This window comes from Lampetra planeri, chromosome 46 (assembly GCF_965212315.1).
Source record: "Lampetra planeri chromosome 46, kcLamPlan1.2.h2, whole genome shotgun sequence".
Taxonomy (NCBI): Eukaryota; Metazoa; Chordata; class Hyperoartia; order Petromyzontiformes; family Petromyzontidae; genus Lampetra; species Lampetra planeri.
In genome coordinates, this window is record NC_136152.1 from 7,535,425 (window position 1) to 7,552,947 (window position 17,523).

Sequence of the window (17,523 nt, forward strand, 5' to 3'; positions counted from 1 at the left end):
AGCAAAGATTTGTTGAGCTATCATTTGGAGTTTGTATGTTCTCCCGGTAGTCACATTGATTTTTCTTTGGGTCCTCCAGTTTTTCCCTCCACATTTAGAAACATGTGCTTCAAGTATTTGGCTGCCGCTATAAATGTCCACGTGATAAGCCACTTTGTTAGCTATCATTTGTGGCCAGGTCGCTTATGGAAAAGAGCTAGCTCGCTCAGTGGGCCTTAACCGGTAAAATAAAAAGTTTATTTTCATTTCAGTTTGATGTTAGAATGGTGACTAAGTACCCCTGTAAGGAAGGATTGAGCCCAAAGGATCCATGGGGACATGATGGTAATGCTAGGGGAAGATGCCCCTTCATGGGCCACAGTAAAGACAAACTAGGCAGCTCAATTTAAGTGAAAGAGAACAAGCACGGAGGATGCCCCAAGGTCAGGCTGACCCAAAAAGATCACACATCAGAAAAAAGTGATGTGTTCACAAAAAGGTGATTGATGACGGAAGATCAAGAGACGGGAACATAGCTGAGACAGTGAGCATCAGGAATGGGTCAGTACACTCCATCCTCACCGAGGCCTTGGCTATGAAAAAGGTGTCAGCAATATGGGTGACCCAAAATATCCAGCGTTGATCACGAGAGCACGAACTTAAATTTCAAGAGAACTTTCGAGAAGACCCAGACAATTTCACGAGCATGATCGTGACTCGGGATGAGACATGTATTCCCCCACTTTGATCCTGAAACCAAACAGCAGAGCGTGCCGAGGAAGCACGCACAATCTCTGCCTCCCAATAGGTCCAAGAAGAACCAGTGAAAAAGTTCACAGACAGGTTTCTGGAACAGTGAAGGGGTTATTAATACTGACTACCTCCAAAAGGTGAGACAGACAATGGGAAGTGCTATAATGATTAACTGGCGGTTGAGAGAAGCCATAAAGAACAGGGTGGTGGGCAAAGTTGAGTGGAGGATTAAAGCTTCTGTAGACCAATGCACCACCTCAGATCACCCAGGTTGCAGTGACCGCACTGACCCAAGGACTAAGTTATACGTATGTATGTTGAACTTCTTTGCACCATACCTAGCCAACCGTACTAATTGGAGGTGCCTTCTGCTTCATAAATAAGTTGATGGAAGAGCTTCAAGAGAAAATGTTTTATGATGAAGTGATTGGAGCAATCTAGGAGTTTCTAAATATGCAGGACAAAGACTTCCACAAGATTGGCATAGCCAAGCTGTTGCATGCTGGACCAAGTACAGTAAAAGCTTTTGTAGCCAGCCCTGATTAGGCCAGAATTTAGGGGAAAGAGGAAAGGCTGGCTGAAATAAAAAAGAAACAAAGTGCCTAAAACACTATGCACGGGGTAGCATGAGGCTCATCAATACCATGAAATGTAAGAAATTATTTGGTGATGCTGCTGCATTGGCAGTGGTGCACAGTTAATAAAAAAAACGTAACATCCGTCAATAACACTTTGGCCTTACAATTAAACATTTTGGGAAATATCCCTACTTTAAAGCACACTTTATGTGCTATGAAGAATGACCATTGCACGTTTCCCAACCCATTGCCTATTATATATTTAATTTTAAGGCAATGTTAATTCACGAATTTTTGTGTTTCCTATTAAATGTAAGACACTATCCCCGGAACAATGAAATAAATACAATCTATTTGCGTTCGCGAAATTCTAAAGCCAGACACATATCTGTTGTATAAAATTTGGCGAACTTGTGTCCTTAGACATCTCGGACTTCCACATCCTCTGTTAAGTGTTCTGGAGTGGTCACAATTTTAATTATTTTACAATAATTTTACAAACAAAATACATTCTTCAAGGCGTTCAGTAAATCTCTGTAACCTTGCACATCACATGAAGCTCAGCCTTCTTCTGCTTCACAAAGAAGCCAAGTAATTTGGATTAAACTTTACAGGAGTGAATGTTGAAGTGTTCTTTTATAAATTAAAAACTACAGTATTATGTTTTTGTTAAGTTTCCTCATTTTATGAGTGTTCATTTAATACGTTAGGTTATTATATGTAAAATGTATTAATTTTAATATGATATAATTACTTGCAGTATGTCAGACATCCCCCATAACAATAAAAAGTCCACCCCTCCACCCACTAAAAAGTCCAACTTTGATAAGTTTTACAGTACACTGATGTCATGGGGAGCTCGTGAAAAGTAAATTAACTGAACACAAGTGATGTTTTTATTTTTGTCAAAAGTGACGAATGCTCGACACTCGTAAAAACGGACCTACAGGACCTCCCATCAACTATAATCAGGTTTGCTATGTTCCACACACACAAAAACAAGATTTTGATCTTTATCTGAATCGGCATACATACTTGGATAGTATGTTGAACATGCATCACTTGGGATGTGTTTATCAATCATCAAGCATGTGCTGCATGTACCAACTTGAAATATATGATTTGGAGTAGATTTTAGTTAGGTCACATAATGATCCGGCTAAATTTGTAACAAAAGACCCTCCACCACCCGACAGCAAAACAAATAAAAACGTCACATGTGTAAGTGTTTAATGCACAAATCATTATTTCAGCTCACCGGTGACTTCAAGAACAATTCTCACAACCGCCAATGTTAGAAACTAGATGCAATGTTTCACTTGAAACTACATCAAGCATATTGAGGACAATATCCATAAAGTGAGAATAAAATCCAGAATGTGAGAATTCTCAAAATTTGTCTGGATAATGATCCAGCCAAATATCAATTATGATTCATGATATCAGCTGAAAACCTCTACATTTTTTATTTGAATATATTTGCTTCCAGATTATTTCTTAATGTGGAAAGACAGAAACCATGGTGGGTCATGACTACTGGAGTTTGGAAAACCCCGGCCGAACCTAAACTACCGTTCTATTAAACAATTATAAATGTTGCTTTCTTAGCACCACTGCCCAATCTCACCTATACCCCTGCCATGTGAAGCTGCCCCCTCCCAATTAGACACGAGGCTGTGGGGGTAGAGAAAGAGAGTCAAGTGTAGAGTGAGGAATAGAGGAGTGGGATGCAGGGTAATGAGGCCATATTTTAGACAAATACAAAAATCCCCTGTATTGCCTTAACAAACTGTTGGAGCAGGTGCTGTTAGCAAGTACAGTATATATGAAGGCCAGCATTGTACATGAGGTGGGTGGCCATTACCATGCCCGACCGCCTTTGTCTCCCCAGTGGGGTTGTTTAAACACCGCACCAGCTACTCATTTGAGGCTGAGTCAACCTAGGGAAGGCCACAGGAGCGGTTCAAATAATCATCACTGGTGTTGGCTACGAGCGGGAATCAAACTCGGGTTGCCGTGTTCATAGCGCAGCATGCTGACCACTACACATTTGCTCCCCAACACGGTACACTGGGACAAGATTTATCCCCATTGTCTCCATGCAGCACAAACCAAATCATGGGAACCAGCCATGCAAGCTCTGCTGGCCCTAGCTCAGTGACCATGAACACAAACCTTTAGTAACATTTATGCAGGCACACACTCTAGCTGACACAAATAGGATGGCCTTACACAGCTCCTTTACACGGCAACATGGTTAACGTTTATTTTTGGAAACCAAATGCAATCAGATAGTGGAGTGTTCAATAAGGTCGTGGTATTCCAGGAACTGAATTTGATAGGTTCAATTGATGTGGCTTTCCTTGAAAGTGCTGTATTGCATTTTCATTTAAAGTGTTTGTTTTTATTAAGGGATATGAGAAAACTTTTTAAGCAATGTGCTAGGCTTGGTGCAGCCTAATGGTCAATGAGTGAACTTGGGCATTAACCATTGTGGTGAATGCCGAGGCCTTCAGTGGCTGGGGAGGTCACAAAAATCCATATTTGAATTTTAAACCAATGAATCTCACACACACGATTGGATGCATGTATGACGTTTATATTATGAACGATACAATCAATGTAAATCTACGTATCTTTATAACCCTGAACAAAATTGATGATGCGGCAGTCACCGATTCAATCCAGTCACTCGCTCAACAGCGTTCAGTCATCTCCTCACACTCTTCTATCACCACTTCCGTGATTACCGTTCCCGTGAACTTGATTCACTGAGTCCTCCACCCATATTGAGGACTGAGTCTACCAGACACTGACTACTGCGTCACATCCACTACACTGTTCCACCACCACACTGCTGGTCACAACACTTCTTTCTACTTCTTCCCTCCCATTGCACCACTTTGTAATTCCCTCCCACCGTCTCTTTTGCTGAGCTCTTATAATAATAACCTTACCGATTCAAAAAGCATATGATTCTTAGATATTACAACTTTAATAGTGCTGTTTGTTTTTGCATGCTTAGCATGTTGGGCCTCTGCTGAGCAACCATTGTTTTAACTGTACTAGTTTGCAAAGATTGCCCCACCTTCTACAAAATGCACATTAAAGCCCCTTAAAATATGTCGACCATCAACTAGACTGTGACTAGCAAATCCACGAAGTGAAAACTTACCAAGGCAAAATAAAATTACAAACCCCAATGGTGTTCAACTCAATCAAGGCCATGAAACAATCGCTTGAATGTTTTTGTAACTTATACCGAGATATTTAGCATTGTGTGTAACAAACTGAATCTCAACACCACCTACGCACTAAACTGTCTGTTTGGTGAATGCATACCTACTTCTAAAAGGCAGTGGCATGTTTGCAGCTCAAATTAATAAGTCCCCTATTCTGAAAAGTGTCATTAGCTTAAGACTTTTTCAGAATTGTCCTTTTTAGAATGTGAGGCTAATAATGTAATAGGTGATGTATTTTTCATATGGGATGCAATGAAGAATGTCCAGAGAAACCCAAGCATATTAAGAAATTACACTCAAACATCCTGGAGGGGGGGGGGGCAGGATTGCCTAGGTTGTACTAAGGATAAGAGCCCTGAGCAGGTATGACGGAGGTTCCAATCCAGATAGACACCCATGATTAAATCATGGTCTCTAGTGCAGCTAGTCGATCATCTCAGGCTTGTCAACAATGACTGTACAAAACAAAAACACCATCCATTAAGTGTTTTACTCAATTTGGAGAAAAATATGCAGCTATGAGAATATGCTGGGCAGGTGGGAATGTGCAACACCCCCCTGCTCGTGCGGATAAAATAGATCACTTGAAGAGATGTCAGAGGCACCCCCATGATATCTCCGTCACACGAGGTTATAACTGCTCCGAGTTCCAAATGTACACAATCTAGACAGGAAAATAGCACATTTGCTAGACTGCCTGCTGCAGTGCCTGGACTCTCGCCTGAAGCACTCTCGTGGCAAGCAGACCTCGACATTGGCATTTAGCTCAGGAACATATTGGCATTGTTGACAAGAATATAAGCTGCCTGACAAGCTAGTCGCCCTGCAGGCGAAGAAGACTCTTGTGTGATTCGTGGGATGGCGACTACCATACGGAGGAAATGTATGCAATATCCAAAATGCCAAGGTTGGCGATAAGCTACAGGGATTGAGATACCAGTATCATGATCACCACCAAAGTGTGAATACTCTTTCCGTAAAGTCATTCCAATCACATTTACAAAGTACATTTGCATGCAAATTTCTCCGATCTTACATTGATATGCAGTCCTCGATGTGACGGCGCGCTGCGAGCTTACATTGACATGCTAATCACATTTACATAGTACATTTACATGCAAATGTATCACTTTAACATCACTAGCCCCCCCCCCACTTCGTTTATAACTCTGAGGCTACGCCCATCTCTAACCTTTAAAAGCAGCCTGCACCAGCAGCTTCCCTCCCCTTTCTTCCGCCTGATGACGATTGCTTGCGTCGAAACGTCGTGATCTATTATTTTTTCTACCTACGTGACTTTACCGAAATAACCAAAGAGTATGGATTCCTACAGTCACGAAAGCTTCAAATCAAGATCAAAGTGTTAATATATCGGTAATGCCAATACAATAGCATTGCCTGGTGACAACTGGTATTGTGATATTTAAGGAATGTATTTACCACCATTGTTCAAAATAAACAAGTTGAGGTCAATGTGACAACAATCCTCCATTCTAATACTGGAACCACTGACAAATAACTATAGACAAGAGCAATGAATGGAAAAACTATCATAAGATAAACACCAGTATACAAGTTACATATTGTACGTTTAAGAAAATTGCGTGCATGTGTGCAGTCCTTGTATCAATCCGGTGCTGAATAGAGGCCTGCCCATATTGTGTCAGCCATGGGCAATGTTTGTCAATACTTCACCGGTTGCCGAAGGGAGTGGTGCAGGACTGGATTATATGCAACTTGCTATTAGCTATGGCTGAGAATTGAACTCAGTACACTGGGTTCATAAAGCAATGTGCCAATGGCTCCGTCCCATTCAAAGAAAATTATACAAATATGACATTACTAACATATCAGCAACGTGCTTATTATGAACCACATTACACTGCTAATAATTATTCACTTAACCTTTATGGATGGTTTTGAATGTAACTGTGCATTAAATTGGTTATAGGTAAATGATAATGCTGAGTATTAGAGTGTACTTAATTTGGGCTCAGTAAGAATGAATTAAGTACAATTTGACGTACTGCAGATTCATCATAAATATATTACGAAGGCATACTATTAACTATGTGCATTACGAATAAGATAAGCAAGGGGCATGACATTGTACTAGGCCTGCAGTGATCGACTCGAGCAGTGGTTGACAAGAGGTGACCCTGGTCAACATCTACAAGCAACACCACCACCATCCACACTACCACCCACAGGACCACCTCTATGAATAACAAAGAGAAGTATACCGTTTATAGCCTTCACAGACTTTGGGGGCAAGTGCTGTTGGCGAGCACCTAAGAAGGCCGGCACGGCACATGTGGAGGTGGTGTCGACAGTACCATGCCCAACCGCCTTTGTCTCCTGAGTGGTGATGTTCACAAATCACACCAGGTACTCATTCGAGTTCAGATATCCGCCACTGATGTTGGCCGTAAGTGTAGTACGCTAACAAATAGACTACCGCTTCCCATCAATAGCACAACAAAAATAAAATAAAACTGCTGTTTACCACAAAGTGGTGGTCACGTCACCACGGCAGTTGTGCCATGCTGGGTGCACTTTGAGGCCACGTGAAATTTCGAAGGCCCGCTGGCAGGTCACTAACAGACCCAGCAGGTGCCATGGGTTGACTGACTGAGATGAGTGGCAGATGCACCAACCGTGCTCCCCACTCTGCCAACTTTCTGCGTTTTAGCCGCATCGTTTTTTCTAGAGGTCTACTGCCTCCAGCTCCGTAGCAGCGTCCTTCACGAACCTCCTTCACAGAAGCTGATTTTGACACTGGTGGTACTCATCATCGGTAAGTCCAATCAGCTCCATAGCATTGAGTACCACATCAGAAAATCTATTATCTAGCCAATGCCGTGCCCATTAAGCCCCATCTATCCAGCATACCATCACAAACACTACCAACATCACACAAGATAAACGCCAACGACATCTATTAGCAGCACTACCAACACTGATAGCACCACCGTTTCAATTGTCAACACCACCACCTACAGCACCACCACCAACACCAAACTCAAAAGCCACCAATCGCCCCGAAGTGACGGTGACAGCGCCACATTGCCTGTCCCAGGCTAGGTGCACTTTGAGGCAATGTGAAGTGTGGAAGGCTAGCTGGCAGGTCATAGACAAACCCAGGTGTTATGGATTCACCGACTGAGATGGCAAATGCACCACCTGTGATCCCCACTGTGTTTTAGCCGTACCGGTGCTCAGATCGTTATAAGCGTCCCTCCTCCACCCTTCATTGTTGTTGGAGGGCAACTTCCCCCTGCCCACTAACGTCCTTCACAAGCCTCCTCCACAAAGGCCGATTTTGACACCGCTGGTACTGAACATGCCGTGCCCATTTAGCCCCTTCTACCCGGCCAAACAGAAGTTATTTGGGCACGTGGCAGTTGGGCTTTACGGGCGACATAACTTGGCCAACACAACCTTGCTTACCAGAGGAGCGCACAGATGGGACTGTGTACAGATAGTTCTAAGATGTATGAGCTCCTCACACAATCCAGTCTGGTTAAACTCAGGATAGCGCGTAGGCAGGCCAGGCTGAATGTATGCAGCCAGCACAGGTGATTCTCGACAGGGGATCGACGTTGCTCAAGCACAGAAAGGGCATCACCACTGTGGCTGACAAGACCCGGAAGTTAATATTGAGCAAAAGTACACGCAGCTTAAACACAAAGTTACACAGCTGATAAGATAACGCCGCTCCATCCGTTCGATCGAAGTGCTGTCAAGCCAGAGCTAATCACGAACACAACTCCCCAGGAATGGAAACTTCTCCACTTTCTACAAAAAACACCCCATTACTGATGTGAAGTGTTTGACACCTGGTGGAACGTTCCTAGCCAGGGATTATTCAACACACGCTGAGCCCCAACGTGGGTTTCGGCTGAGGGTGATAATTTTCTGCCTGCTACGACAGACGTGTAGGACATCTTTGGAGGACATACGTGGTAAATGCCTACGTTACCAACAAGACGCCAGGGATATCCTTCAACCATTCGGAGTTCTTAACCGTCTCTGCTCACGAGCAAAACAAACAATACCACTACCACGTCCTCTAATCATCACAACCTCTATCACCAACACAACCACCTAAAGAATTCACGCCACCTCAAACACTACCTCCAACCCGACTAACAGAACCAATTGCACCACCACCACCTACAATAACAACACCATAATCACCTCTACAACACCACCTCTATCAGAGGGGGACGCACTGATCCAAATCCTACTCGGACCGTCCGACTCTGCACCTCATCACCACCTCCTAGGACTGGCCCAATGTCCACCTCATCACCACCTCCTCAGACTGACTCAATATCCACCTCATCACCACCTCCTCAGACTGACCCAATATCCACCTCATCACCACCTCCTCAGACTGACCCAATATCCACCTCATCACCACCTCCTCAGACTGACCCAATATCCACCTCATCACCACCTCCTCAGACTGACCCAATGTCCACCTCATCACCACCTCCTCAGACTGTCCCAATATCCACCTCATCACCACCTCCTCAGACTGACCCAATATCCACCTCATCACCACCTCCTAGGACTGTCCCAATATCCACCTCATCACCACCTCCTAGGACTGTCCCAATATCCACCTCATCACCACCTCCTCAGACTGACCCAATATCCACCTCATCACCACCTCTTAGGACTGACCCAATATCCACCTCATCACCACCTCCTAGGACTGTCCCACTCTGCACCTCATCACCACCTCCTCAGACTGTCCTGCTAAGGTGATAGTGGGGAGGGGGGTGCGTGCGATGCGGCAGTGCCTCGTCCCATCACGCCCGCCCGCCACCGCCGCCGCTCACTTCTTGACGTTCGCCTCGCCGTTGGGGATCTTGCGCAGCTTCTTCTTCTTGAGGATCTTGACGGCGCGGCGGCACAGCGTGTGCGAGTCGAGCATCTCCTTGACCTTGCCGTAGGAGCCCTCGCCCAGCAGGTCTCCCATCAGGTAGCGCCCCACCATCTTAGCGCGCTTCCTGCGCGGCTCGTACACGATCTCCGCCGAGTCGATACGGTGGATAAACATGTCGTCCACGTCGTTAATCCACTCCATCTGGGACATCTCCATGGCGCCGTCGCTTGTCGCCGAGGCCGCCGTGGCCGCCGTCTCGGTCGTTGTTGCTGTGTTGTTTGTTGTTGTGGAGTGGTCTTCCCCCTCAGCCGCAGTCGCCGCCGCCGCTGTTACTGCTGCTGTGAGGAGCGGCCATGACGGGGGAAGAGTGGCGGCTACGCCCCTCCCCCCATCCGCCCCGCCCCCCACCGCGACGACGGTGGCCCGAGAGGGGCGACATCCAGAACGCGATTTGATATTCAACGCAGACGAAGATTCACGTTCTCTGATCTGACACTGGTGAGGCCGGGCCGTAAAGAAGGCTGTCTCTGGTGTAGACCAATCAGTGTGAAAGACAATGCATATATTATCAGAGCATGATTTTTTGGAATGTTCACCACAAGTACGTGTGGTTGATGCAGACATGATTCCTTGCAAAAGGCTTCTATTTGTTGTTTAAACATCTTAACACCTGATGATTGCTTATGTTGCAGTCGAAACGTCGTGAGAATTTGTATTGTTTTATATTTGTATTTAATTATTTCCCTTCTAGTCAAAAGTCAAAAGTCACTTTATTGTCAAGTGTGTTACATGCATGACATACAACACAGATGAAATTACAGTCCTCTCTCTTGGTCCCACGGTGCAACCAAGCAATTAGAAAAAATAATCACAATTAACAGACATAAATAAACAATAAACAATCGGCGATCAACACAAGATAAATAATCAAAAATGTAATAGACTTAAAATAAACAACAGTCAAGAATTATAAAATGTAAAATATTATTTAAATAAAATATTTAAAGAAATAAGATATTTAAACCGGTGTGGTAGTGCGATGTAGTGCAATGTGCAGTCCAGAGATCAGGATGTACGAGTGAATGTGTGTGTGGGGATTGGGGTCAGGGGGCAAAGGGGGGAGGGTGGGCAGAGGGGGGGAGTGATGGTAGAGCAGGGAGGGAGTTGAGTCTCCTGACAGCCTGGTGAAAGAAACTGTCTTTGAGCCTGCTGGTCTTGGCCCGAAGACTCCGCAATCTCCTCCCTGACGGCAGCAGGCTGAAGAGGCTGTGAGATGGGTGGGTGGGATCACCTGCAATCTTGATTGCTTTGCTGGTGATGCGGGTGTTATAAATGTCCAGAAGAGGGGGGAGAGAGACACCAATGATCCTCTCAGCTGCTCTCACTATGCGCTGCAGAGTCTTGCGGCAGGACACGGTGCAGGTGCCGTACCACACGGTGATGCAGCTCGTCAAGATGCTCTCAACGGTGCCTCTGTAGAAGGTGTGCATGATGGGGGGCGGGGCTCCTGCTCTTCTCAGTTTGCGGAGAAAGTACAGGCGCTGTTGGGCTTTTTTGGCCAGTGATGCAGTGTTGTGACTCCACGACAGGTCTTCAGAGATGTGCACACCCAGGAACTTGGTGCATCTCACCCTCTCCACTGCAGCACCGTTGATGGTTAGCGGAGTATGCTGGGTGTGCACTCTCCTGAAGTCCACAACAATCTCCTTCGTCTTCTCAACATTCAAGTGGAGATTGTTGTCCTTGCACCACGTGGCCAGCCTGCTCACCTCACTCCTGTAGTTTGTCTCATCCCTGTTTTTGATGGCACCCACCACAGTTGTGTCAACCGAAAGAACCAAGAATATATAACTTAACACCTGTTTTATTGCCAGAAAGGGTAAAACCTATTCTTACTTTTTCAAAGATCCACCTCATAGGTTTCACCTGGGAGCCTTTGAATGGTGGAAAACCAACCACCCTCGGGTTGGCTGTCCACCACTCACATTATCATTGGCTGCTGACATTTGGCCTACGCCCATTTCAAACCCTGATGAACAGTTTTCCTTGGAAGTTGACCCCCCTTTTCCTGAAGACGACTGCTTGTGTTGCGATCGAAACGTCGTAGTTTTTTGTTATTTTCTTTGAACCTATCTACGTGCCTTCACCGAAAGACCCAATAATATAGGCTTCACATGCTTTTGGGACAAGTACCGTTAGCGACCGCATATGAAGAAGGCCTTCCACATACTGTACTTCATACCTGTCAACCCATACAGTTTACCTGTATTCTTGTAAGGGAAATTGAGTTTTCAGGTCCATACGGCGTACAGCCGTTTCAATCGAGGCAACATCTTTTTTGTCTATTTGTGTTTCTCCCTTGTGACTTTATAGGATGAACGTTGAGATGTATAAGGGCACGGGGTGACCAATAAGATCTGAATTGGTCTGTAATAAGGTAGGGCACTGATAAGGGGTTGACAGGTATAGTACATGAGAAAGAAAAACTCAACACATTTGTTATCTTGACTTAAAGCTTTCGTGACTGCAGGAATTCATATTCTATGGGTCTTTCGGTAAAGTCACGTAGATAGGTTCAAAGAAAATAACAAAAAACTACGACGTTTCGATCGCAACACAAGCGGGCGTCATCAGGAAAAGGGGGTTAGCCTCTAAAGGCAAACTGTTTATAAAGATTAAAAATGGGCGTAGCCCAAGTGTCAGCAGCATGCGCGGGGCAGCTAATGTTAATATGAGTGATGGAAGTACTGTAGTCGGCAACGACGGCACTGGTGGTGGGTTTCCACCAATTAAAGGGCTGCCAGGTAAAGGTTTAACATGGGCATAACTCAGGTGTAGCAGGATCGGCGGGGCAGCTAATGTTAACGTAATCAGGTGAATAACAGAGTGCGCTTGGGCAGAACAATGCCATTTGAAGGACCGCTGGTCAAGAATAGTGATTGAGTGGCAGCCACGGGCTGCAATGCATTGCGCTGGGTGTATTGTTGCATCACAACTAGCATAGCGCCGGGTGGCTAAAACACAGCGAAGTTGGCAGTGGGGGGCACAGCTGGTGCATCTGCCGGTCATCTCAGTCTACCAATGGCAGCCTGGGGTCAACTTCTGTGACCTCGTGCCAGCGAGCGTTCGACACTTCACGTGGCCTCAAAATGCACCTAGCCTGGTACAAGCGCCGTGGTGACGTCACCACCACTTAGTGGCGAATGGCGACTGTTGTTGCAAGGCTGGTGGTGGTTGAGGCTTTAATCTAGCGGTGGATTGACCATGGCTGCTGATTAGTTGTTTTTAAACTGACACCCTATTGAAACTCAGTTGAGATCCTTGATTTAATCCAAAAAATATTAAATCATTTGGGTCATCACTGTTTTGTCCACGGACTTTAAATTAATGTAAGTTTTGGACAATTACTGCCAATTTGCTTTACAAATGCTTTGTAAATTTAAATGAGTATGGCAAGTTACACGATGGCAATCATCTCTTAAATCTTGGACTGCATAACATGAAATTACTTCAAACCAATTGAACTAATTAAGCAATGACTTCTCAAGTGTCATCAATACGTGGAGCTACACACACATGCTCATATGTAGCTACATACCGTGTAGCTAGACATGGATTTAACTCGTTGGTGGGCAGCACAGCGAAATCCATTGTCGTTATGCTCCTGGATCGATGCCCCATACCGCCAACCCTCACGAAAAGGCGTGAAGTCGGGCTAAAATAACCCGCATATGGTGTGGGGAGGCCCTCACCCAACAGTGAGCTGATAGATGTTGGTCCAGATGTCTTGTGATCCCCATTTAATTATCTATCAACTTTTTTTAAAGTAAGGTTTATTTAAAACAGAAATGAATATGCAAAGGGGTCAATTGTGGTTTACAAGACACCTGGACAACTCTGTACTTTGAAGAAACTTTAAATTGATTTTCACTGCAGTGTGCATGCATACTTCTTAAAAGTTTCAAGTGTGCTGTGCTCATGAATCAATTGACATTTCACGACAACGCCGTTTACTCTTATTACCAATGTATATTCTCTAATCCATGACTTCCAATCTCAGTGTAATTGCACGCACCTCTCTCGGGCTTGGAAAGTCCTTCCTATACTCAAGTCATGTTGTATTGAGTGCAAAAATAGATGGACTCGCATGTTGAATGTATTGTACTGTAATTAGTCCACCCGACGATAACAGCCACGAATGGTGGCTTCAACAAATCACAATGCAAAATTACTTCAATGAAATAGTGATACCATAGTGACAATCAAATCAGCAATAAAAAAAATACCGAGGCAACTTTATCAAAGCAACCTTTATTTGTACAAAACTAGACGTTAACACAATAGTAAATAAATTGCATTGCCTTAGTCTGGGTCTACGAGTCCCAAGGATTTGCAACAAATTATTGGCATCCTGAGACAGTCTCAGGCTTAGTATAAATCATGTGGATGAGGTTTGAAGATCCTTTCTTCATAATCATGTCTTTGGGGCGAATAAACAGACAATCACTTTAGTCCATGGCCCAGAGCAGAAATGAGTTTCACTTTAGGAGGCGTCGATAAGTATGTATGTTAAACGACTTTCGCACCGTACGTAACCAACCGTGCTAATCAGAGGTGTCAGACAACTAAACACAAAAGTGAAACACCTGGTGAGAGCACCGCATGGATTTGTGGAAAGTTAATAGGTGTATCTACGACCAAATTGCCCGCAACATACCTGATGTCGTCAGATCTCAAAATCTAAGCAAGCTTGAGCCTGGGCGGTGTTTGAAGGAGCAGCCACCATGCATAAAACAGCTGTTATAAGCTATGTGGGGCTACGTTATAGGTAGCAGAGGGCAGTGCGGCACAACTCTTATAACCCAGGTTATCACGAGTGCTTGTGACCCCTTTCACCAACCCACACTCACAAGCATGGTGCACCATGGTAAAATTCAGCCACACGACCCACACGGCATTGGAAGGTCTTCATCCAGCAGTGCATTGACAAAAATGGCTGCTACGCACGAGTACGCATTTTAGTTTTTGGACGGCGCAGCGGGCAGGTTGGCGGACGCCTGCTCCAGGAAGGCGAGGGGCCCCTGTGTTGGAGCCTCTCCAGAAGGACCCTTGCGGGGTTGTCCGTGGATGTCCTCAAGCACTGCCTGCCAGTGTCGTAGCTTGCCCAGGTGCCGCTGAATGAGAGATTCCTTGCGTTGAAGTTCGGCTTTGAGGTCGGTGATGTCCTGTGGATAAACGCAGGTGTAAGGGTGGTAAAGGCTAGCGATGAAAAGGCTCGAGACGGGTGAATTTCAGAATGCAGTTCAGAGGGATAATGTTGCCTCGATCAGTACAAAGCAGTCGTGTTATTGGCTCCATAAACCCCGTCTCATCCAAAAACATATTAGTCTCATCTGATACAGAACCCTCGTCACATACCATTATAAAACCTCGTGTTAAATTAATTTAAATCAACATCATATTTAAATAGAAAACCTTATATTTTTCAGAACAGAACATTAATTTCAACCAAAACAAAACCCTATCTCATTATGGTGCATTGCCTATTCATTGGAATGGTTTTGAGCTACTCCACAAATTATACGAAAAATTATCCACAAGTGAACTCCATTTACAACGATTAAACTGCTTACATTCGCCACATGATTAGCATGGTTGGCAACGTACGGTGGGAAAGAAGTTCAACATACATACCTGTTGAGCATGCAACGAATTACCGTGCGAATGTGCAAGTCCTACGTGATCATACATCGCTTATTGCACGCAACTGTGTATCACTTGCATTGTGCGTTGCATGCGATTGTGTGCATTGTGTGCGAGCAAGCATACTGAAAAGTGAACAAACCTCTCGTATAACTTGCTCCGGCTTCTGCACCGAAAGCTGAAGTCGCTTTTGCAGGAAAAAACTTTCGCATTGACGAGCCACGTCCAGGAACCTGTGTATGCTCTGGTCAACGCCTGCACACACAGATCACCATGACCACCACGGGGATCCATTTTTATCATTATTAACCATTATCAATCCAATGCCGGATAAAGGCAAGCCGTGAATCATGGTCTTGCCATGGACTCATCCACCGAGCACCTGGATCAAGCAAAATGCATCACTTATTATCCAATCATTGGACTTCTTTTCAAGCATCCTCCTTTACTTGGTTGCCCAGGAATCATTTTGATGACACTCGCGACTGATATAAGCTGTAGCTGGGAATAAAATTCAGGTTGTCTGGTTTATAGCACAGTGTACTAACCACTGTACCAATGTAGTGATTCATAATAACGTAATAATTTGAAATATACCATGAATCCATGGCAACGAGACGTAAATGCATAAGTCGCCTTGACTGTTGAATTAAGTGGGCTTGGGCAGGACACCATGGCTAAAGGGATGATGGCTGACAGAAGATAATTCTCCTGAGAGGATGACTACTGTAGATTAGAAACAATGAGACCAATACATGTGGAGGCCTGAGGATGGATAGTGGAATATTAGGCCTGTATACAAAGGCGACCAGACTCATCATGTTTTTGTCCATTGTGGCGTTCACAACATCAGCCTCGTGTACCATGCTAGCCTTAATAGACACTCAGTATCAGCACATGTAGGATTCATGAATTTTGCCTTTTTGCGTGTGTGCTTACCCGTTCTGATTTCATCCTGGTCCGTGCTGTTGACATATTCTTGAGAAACGAGGGAGGCACAGCAAGCCTGATATAACGAGAACATTACACAGGGCTGGATTTGTTTCATGAATTATTCACCAAATTATCTGCTGTGTATTCTTTTCCAAATTTCCCCCCAATTTCTTTTATCCTGAAATATAACATCGGCGTCATGTTATGAGACAATCCGTTTGGATCTCTGCCTCTGTGCAAGATAACACCCCGCTACCTCAGACATCCCTTCAAGTGACTTCTGTTCCACACAGTAGCGGGCAGCGATTTCCAACTCACTCGACCACAGAGTAAGTTTTAATTGATAACAAACTTATACAGTACAGTATTTGTATATTCTAAACGCTTGAATGCAATATCATGGGATCTCCTTTGCCAGTACCAAAATATGAGAATAGGGTTTCCCCTTATTTCTGGCAACAAAACAGGTGTTAAGATGTTAAAACACCAAACTGAAACCTTTTTACAAGGAATCAGTCTGCATTAACCACAACAATAGTGGTCAGAATGCAAAAAACATACTCTGATAATATATGCATTGTCTTTGGAACCGATTGGTCCACACCAGAGACAGCTTTCTTTGGAGCCTAGTCTCAAATGGTGTTATACCTCTAGTCTAATACTGAAAGAACCAAGAATATGAATTGCTGCAGTCACGAAAGTTTTAAGTCTAAATTTACCATTCGGTCTCTAAGCCGTACACGATCCATCCACCCCGGGGCCACCGCCACCCACCTCGGGGCCCCGCGCCCGCCGGCCAAAGTCGTCGCTGCACCGGCAGAGGAACCAGGAAAGCGGCGCGATCTACGTAGAGGCCTACGCAATCGCGACGACGGCTTTAACGGGTACCTCGAAAGCCGCCTCGAAGTCGTCCACGAGGTTGGTGGTGGCACGCGGAGCTCCCTGCTGCTGCTGAGACTGTTGTTGTTGCTGCTGCTGCGGAGGCGGCGGTGGCGGCGGTGGAGGAGCGAACATCGCTGAGGAGCCCGGAGTGGCCATGTCCGCCTCTGCAGCGTCTGGCACCGCACCCGGCGCAGGGGGGCGCGTTTCTTTGGGAGAGTCCATCGGCACCGACGCTCGGTGCACTCCGTGCCGCCAGAGTGGCGGGGTCCACATTGGCGTTATATAGGGCTGGGGGGGGTGGGCTGGGTGGGAGGGAGGGGTGGGGGTGGGCTGGGTGGGAGGGGTGGGGGGAGTGGGCTGGGTGGGAGGGGTGGGAGGGGTGGGCTGGGTGGGAGGGGTGGGCTGGGTGGGAGGGGTGGGGGGTGGCCCGTGCACCGGTTTTGGTGCGTTGGGGTTACGTTGTGGGTGGTCAGGGTGGGAGCGCGCCGGAACGGTGGATCGCGGTGCTGCTGCTGTGCTGTTGTCGCTTTCGGTCTGCCAAGATGAACACTTTCAC

The 17,523-nt window shown here is 45.5% G+C and overlaps 2 protein-coding genes across 4 annotated transcripts in view; both read right to left on the reverse strand.

Moving 5' to 3' along the window:
- Positions 1-9,832, reverse strand: part of STK11 (serine/threonine kinase 11) — a 117,231-nt gene extending 107,399 nt beyond the window's left edge. For 2 of the 3 annotated variants that reach the window (XM_078615269.1, XM_078615267.1), the window contains exon 1: positions 9,403-9,831. In XM_078615269.1, coding sequence (XP_078471395.1) covers positions 9,403-9,665 — 263 coding nt within the window. In that variant the 5' untranslated portion in view covers positions 9,666-9,831. Of the gene's footprint in view, positions 1-9,402 lie in introns of all 3 variants that reach the window. The other variant, XM_078615268.1, reaches the window with a different exon arrangement.
- Positions 9,833-13,744: 3,912 nt separating this feature from the next.
- MED28 (mediator complex subunit 28) lies at positions 13,745-17,258 on the reverse strand. Its single transcript, XM_078615271.1, has 4 exons — positions 16,974-17,258; positions 16,092-16,158; positions 15,295-15,407; positions 13,745-14,674 (listed from the first exon to the last, which is right to left on the reverse strand). Exons 1-4 carry the CDS (start codon positions 17,238-17,240, stop codon positions 14,468-14,470), a joined length of 654 nt encoding a protein of 217 aa, XP_078471397.1. The 5' UTR covers positions 17,241-17,258; the 3' UTR covers positions 13,745-14,467.
- Positions 17,259-17,523: the final 265 nt, after the last annotated feature.

Bases quoted from the DNA above. Each gene is read 5' to 3' on its own strand.
- MED28 (XM_078615271.1), bottom strand. From the start codon at position 17,240: ATGTGGACCCCGCCACTCTGGCGGCACGGAGTGCACCGAGCGTCGGTG. The intron at 15,408-16,091 runs GTAAGCACACAC...CTGTGTGTGCAG, and splicing joins CCAGGATGAAATCAGAACGG to GCGTTGACCAGAGCATACAC. The intron at 14,675-15,294 runs GTTTGTTCACTT...GTTTATCCACAG, and splicing joins CGGAGCAAGTTATACGAGAG to GACATCACCGACCTCAAAGC.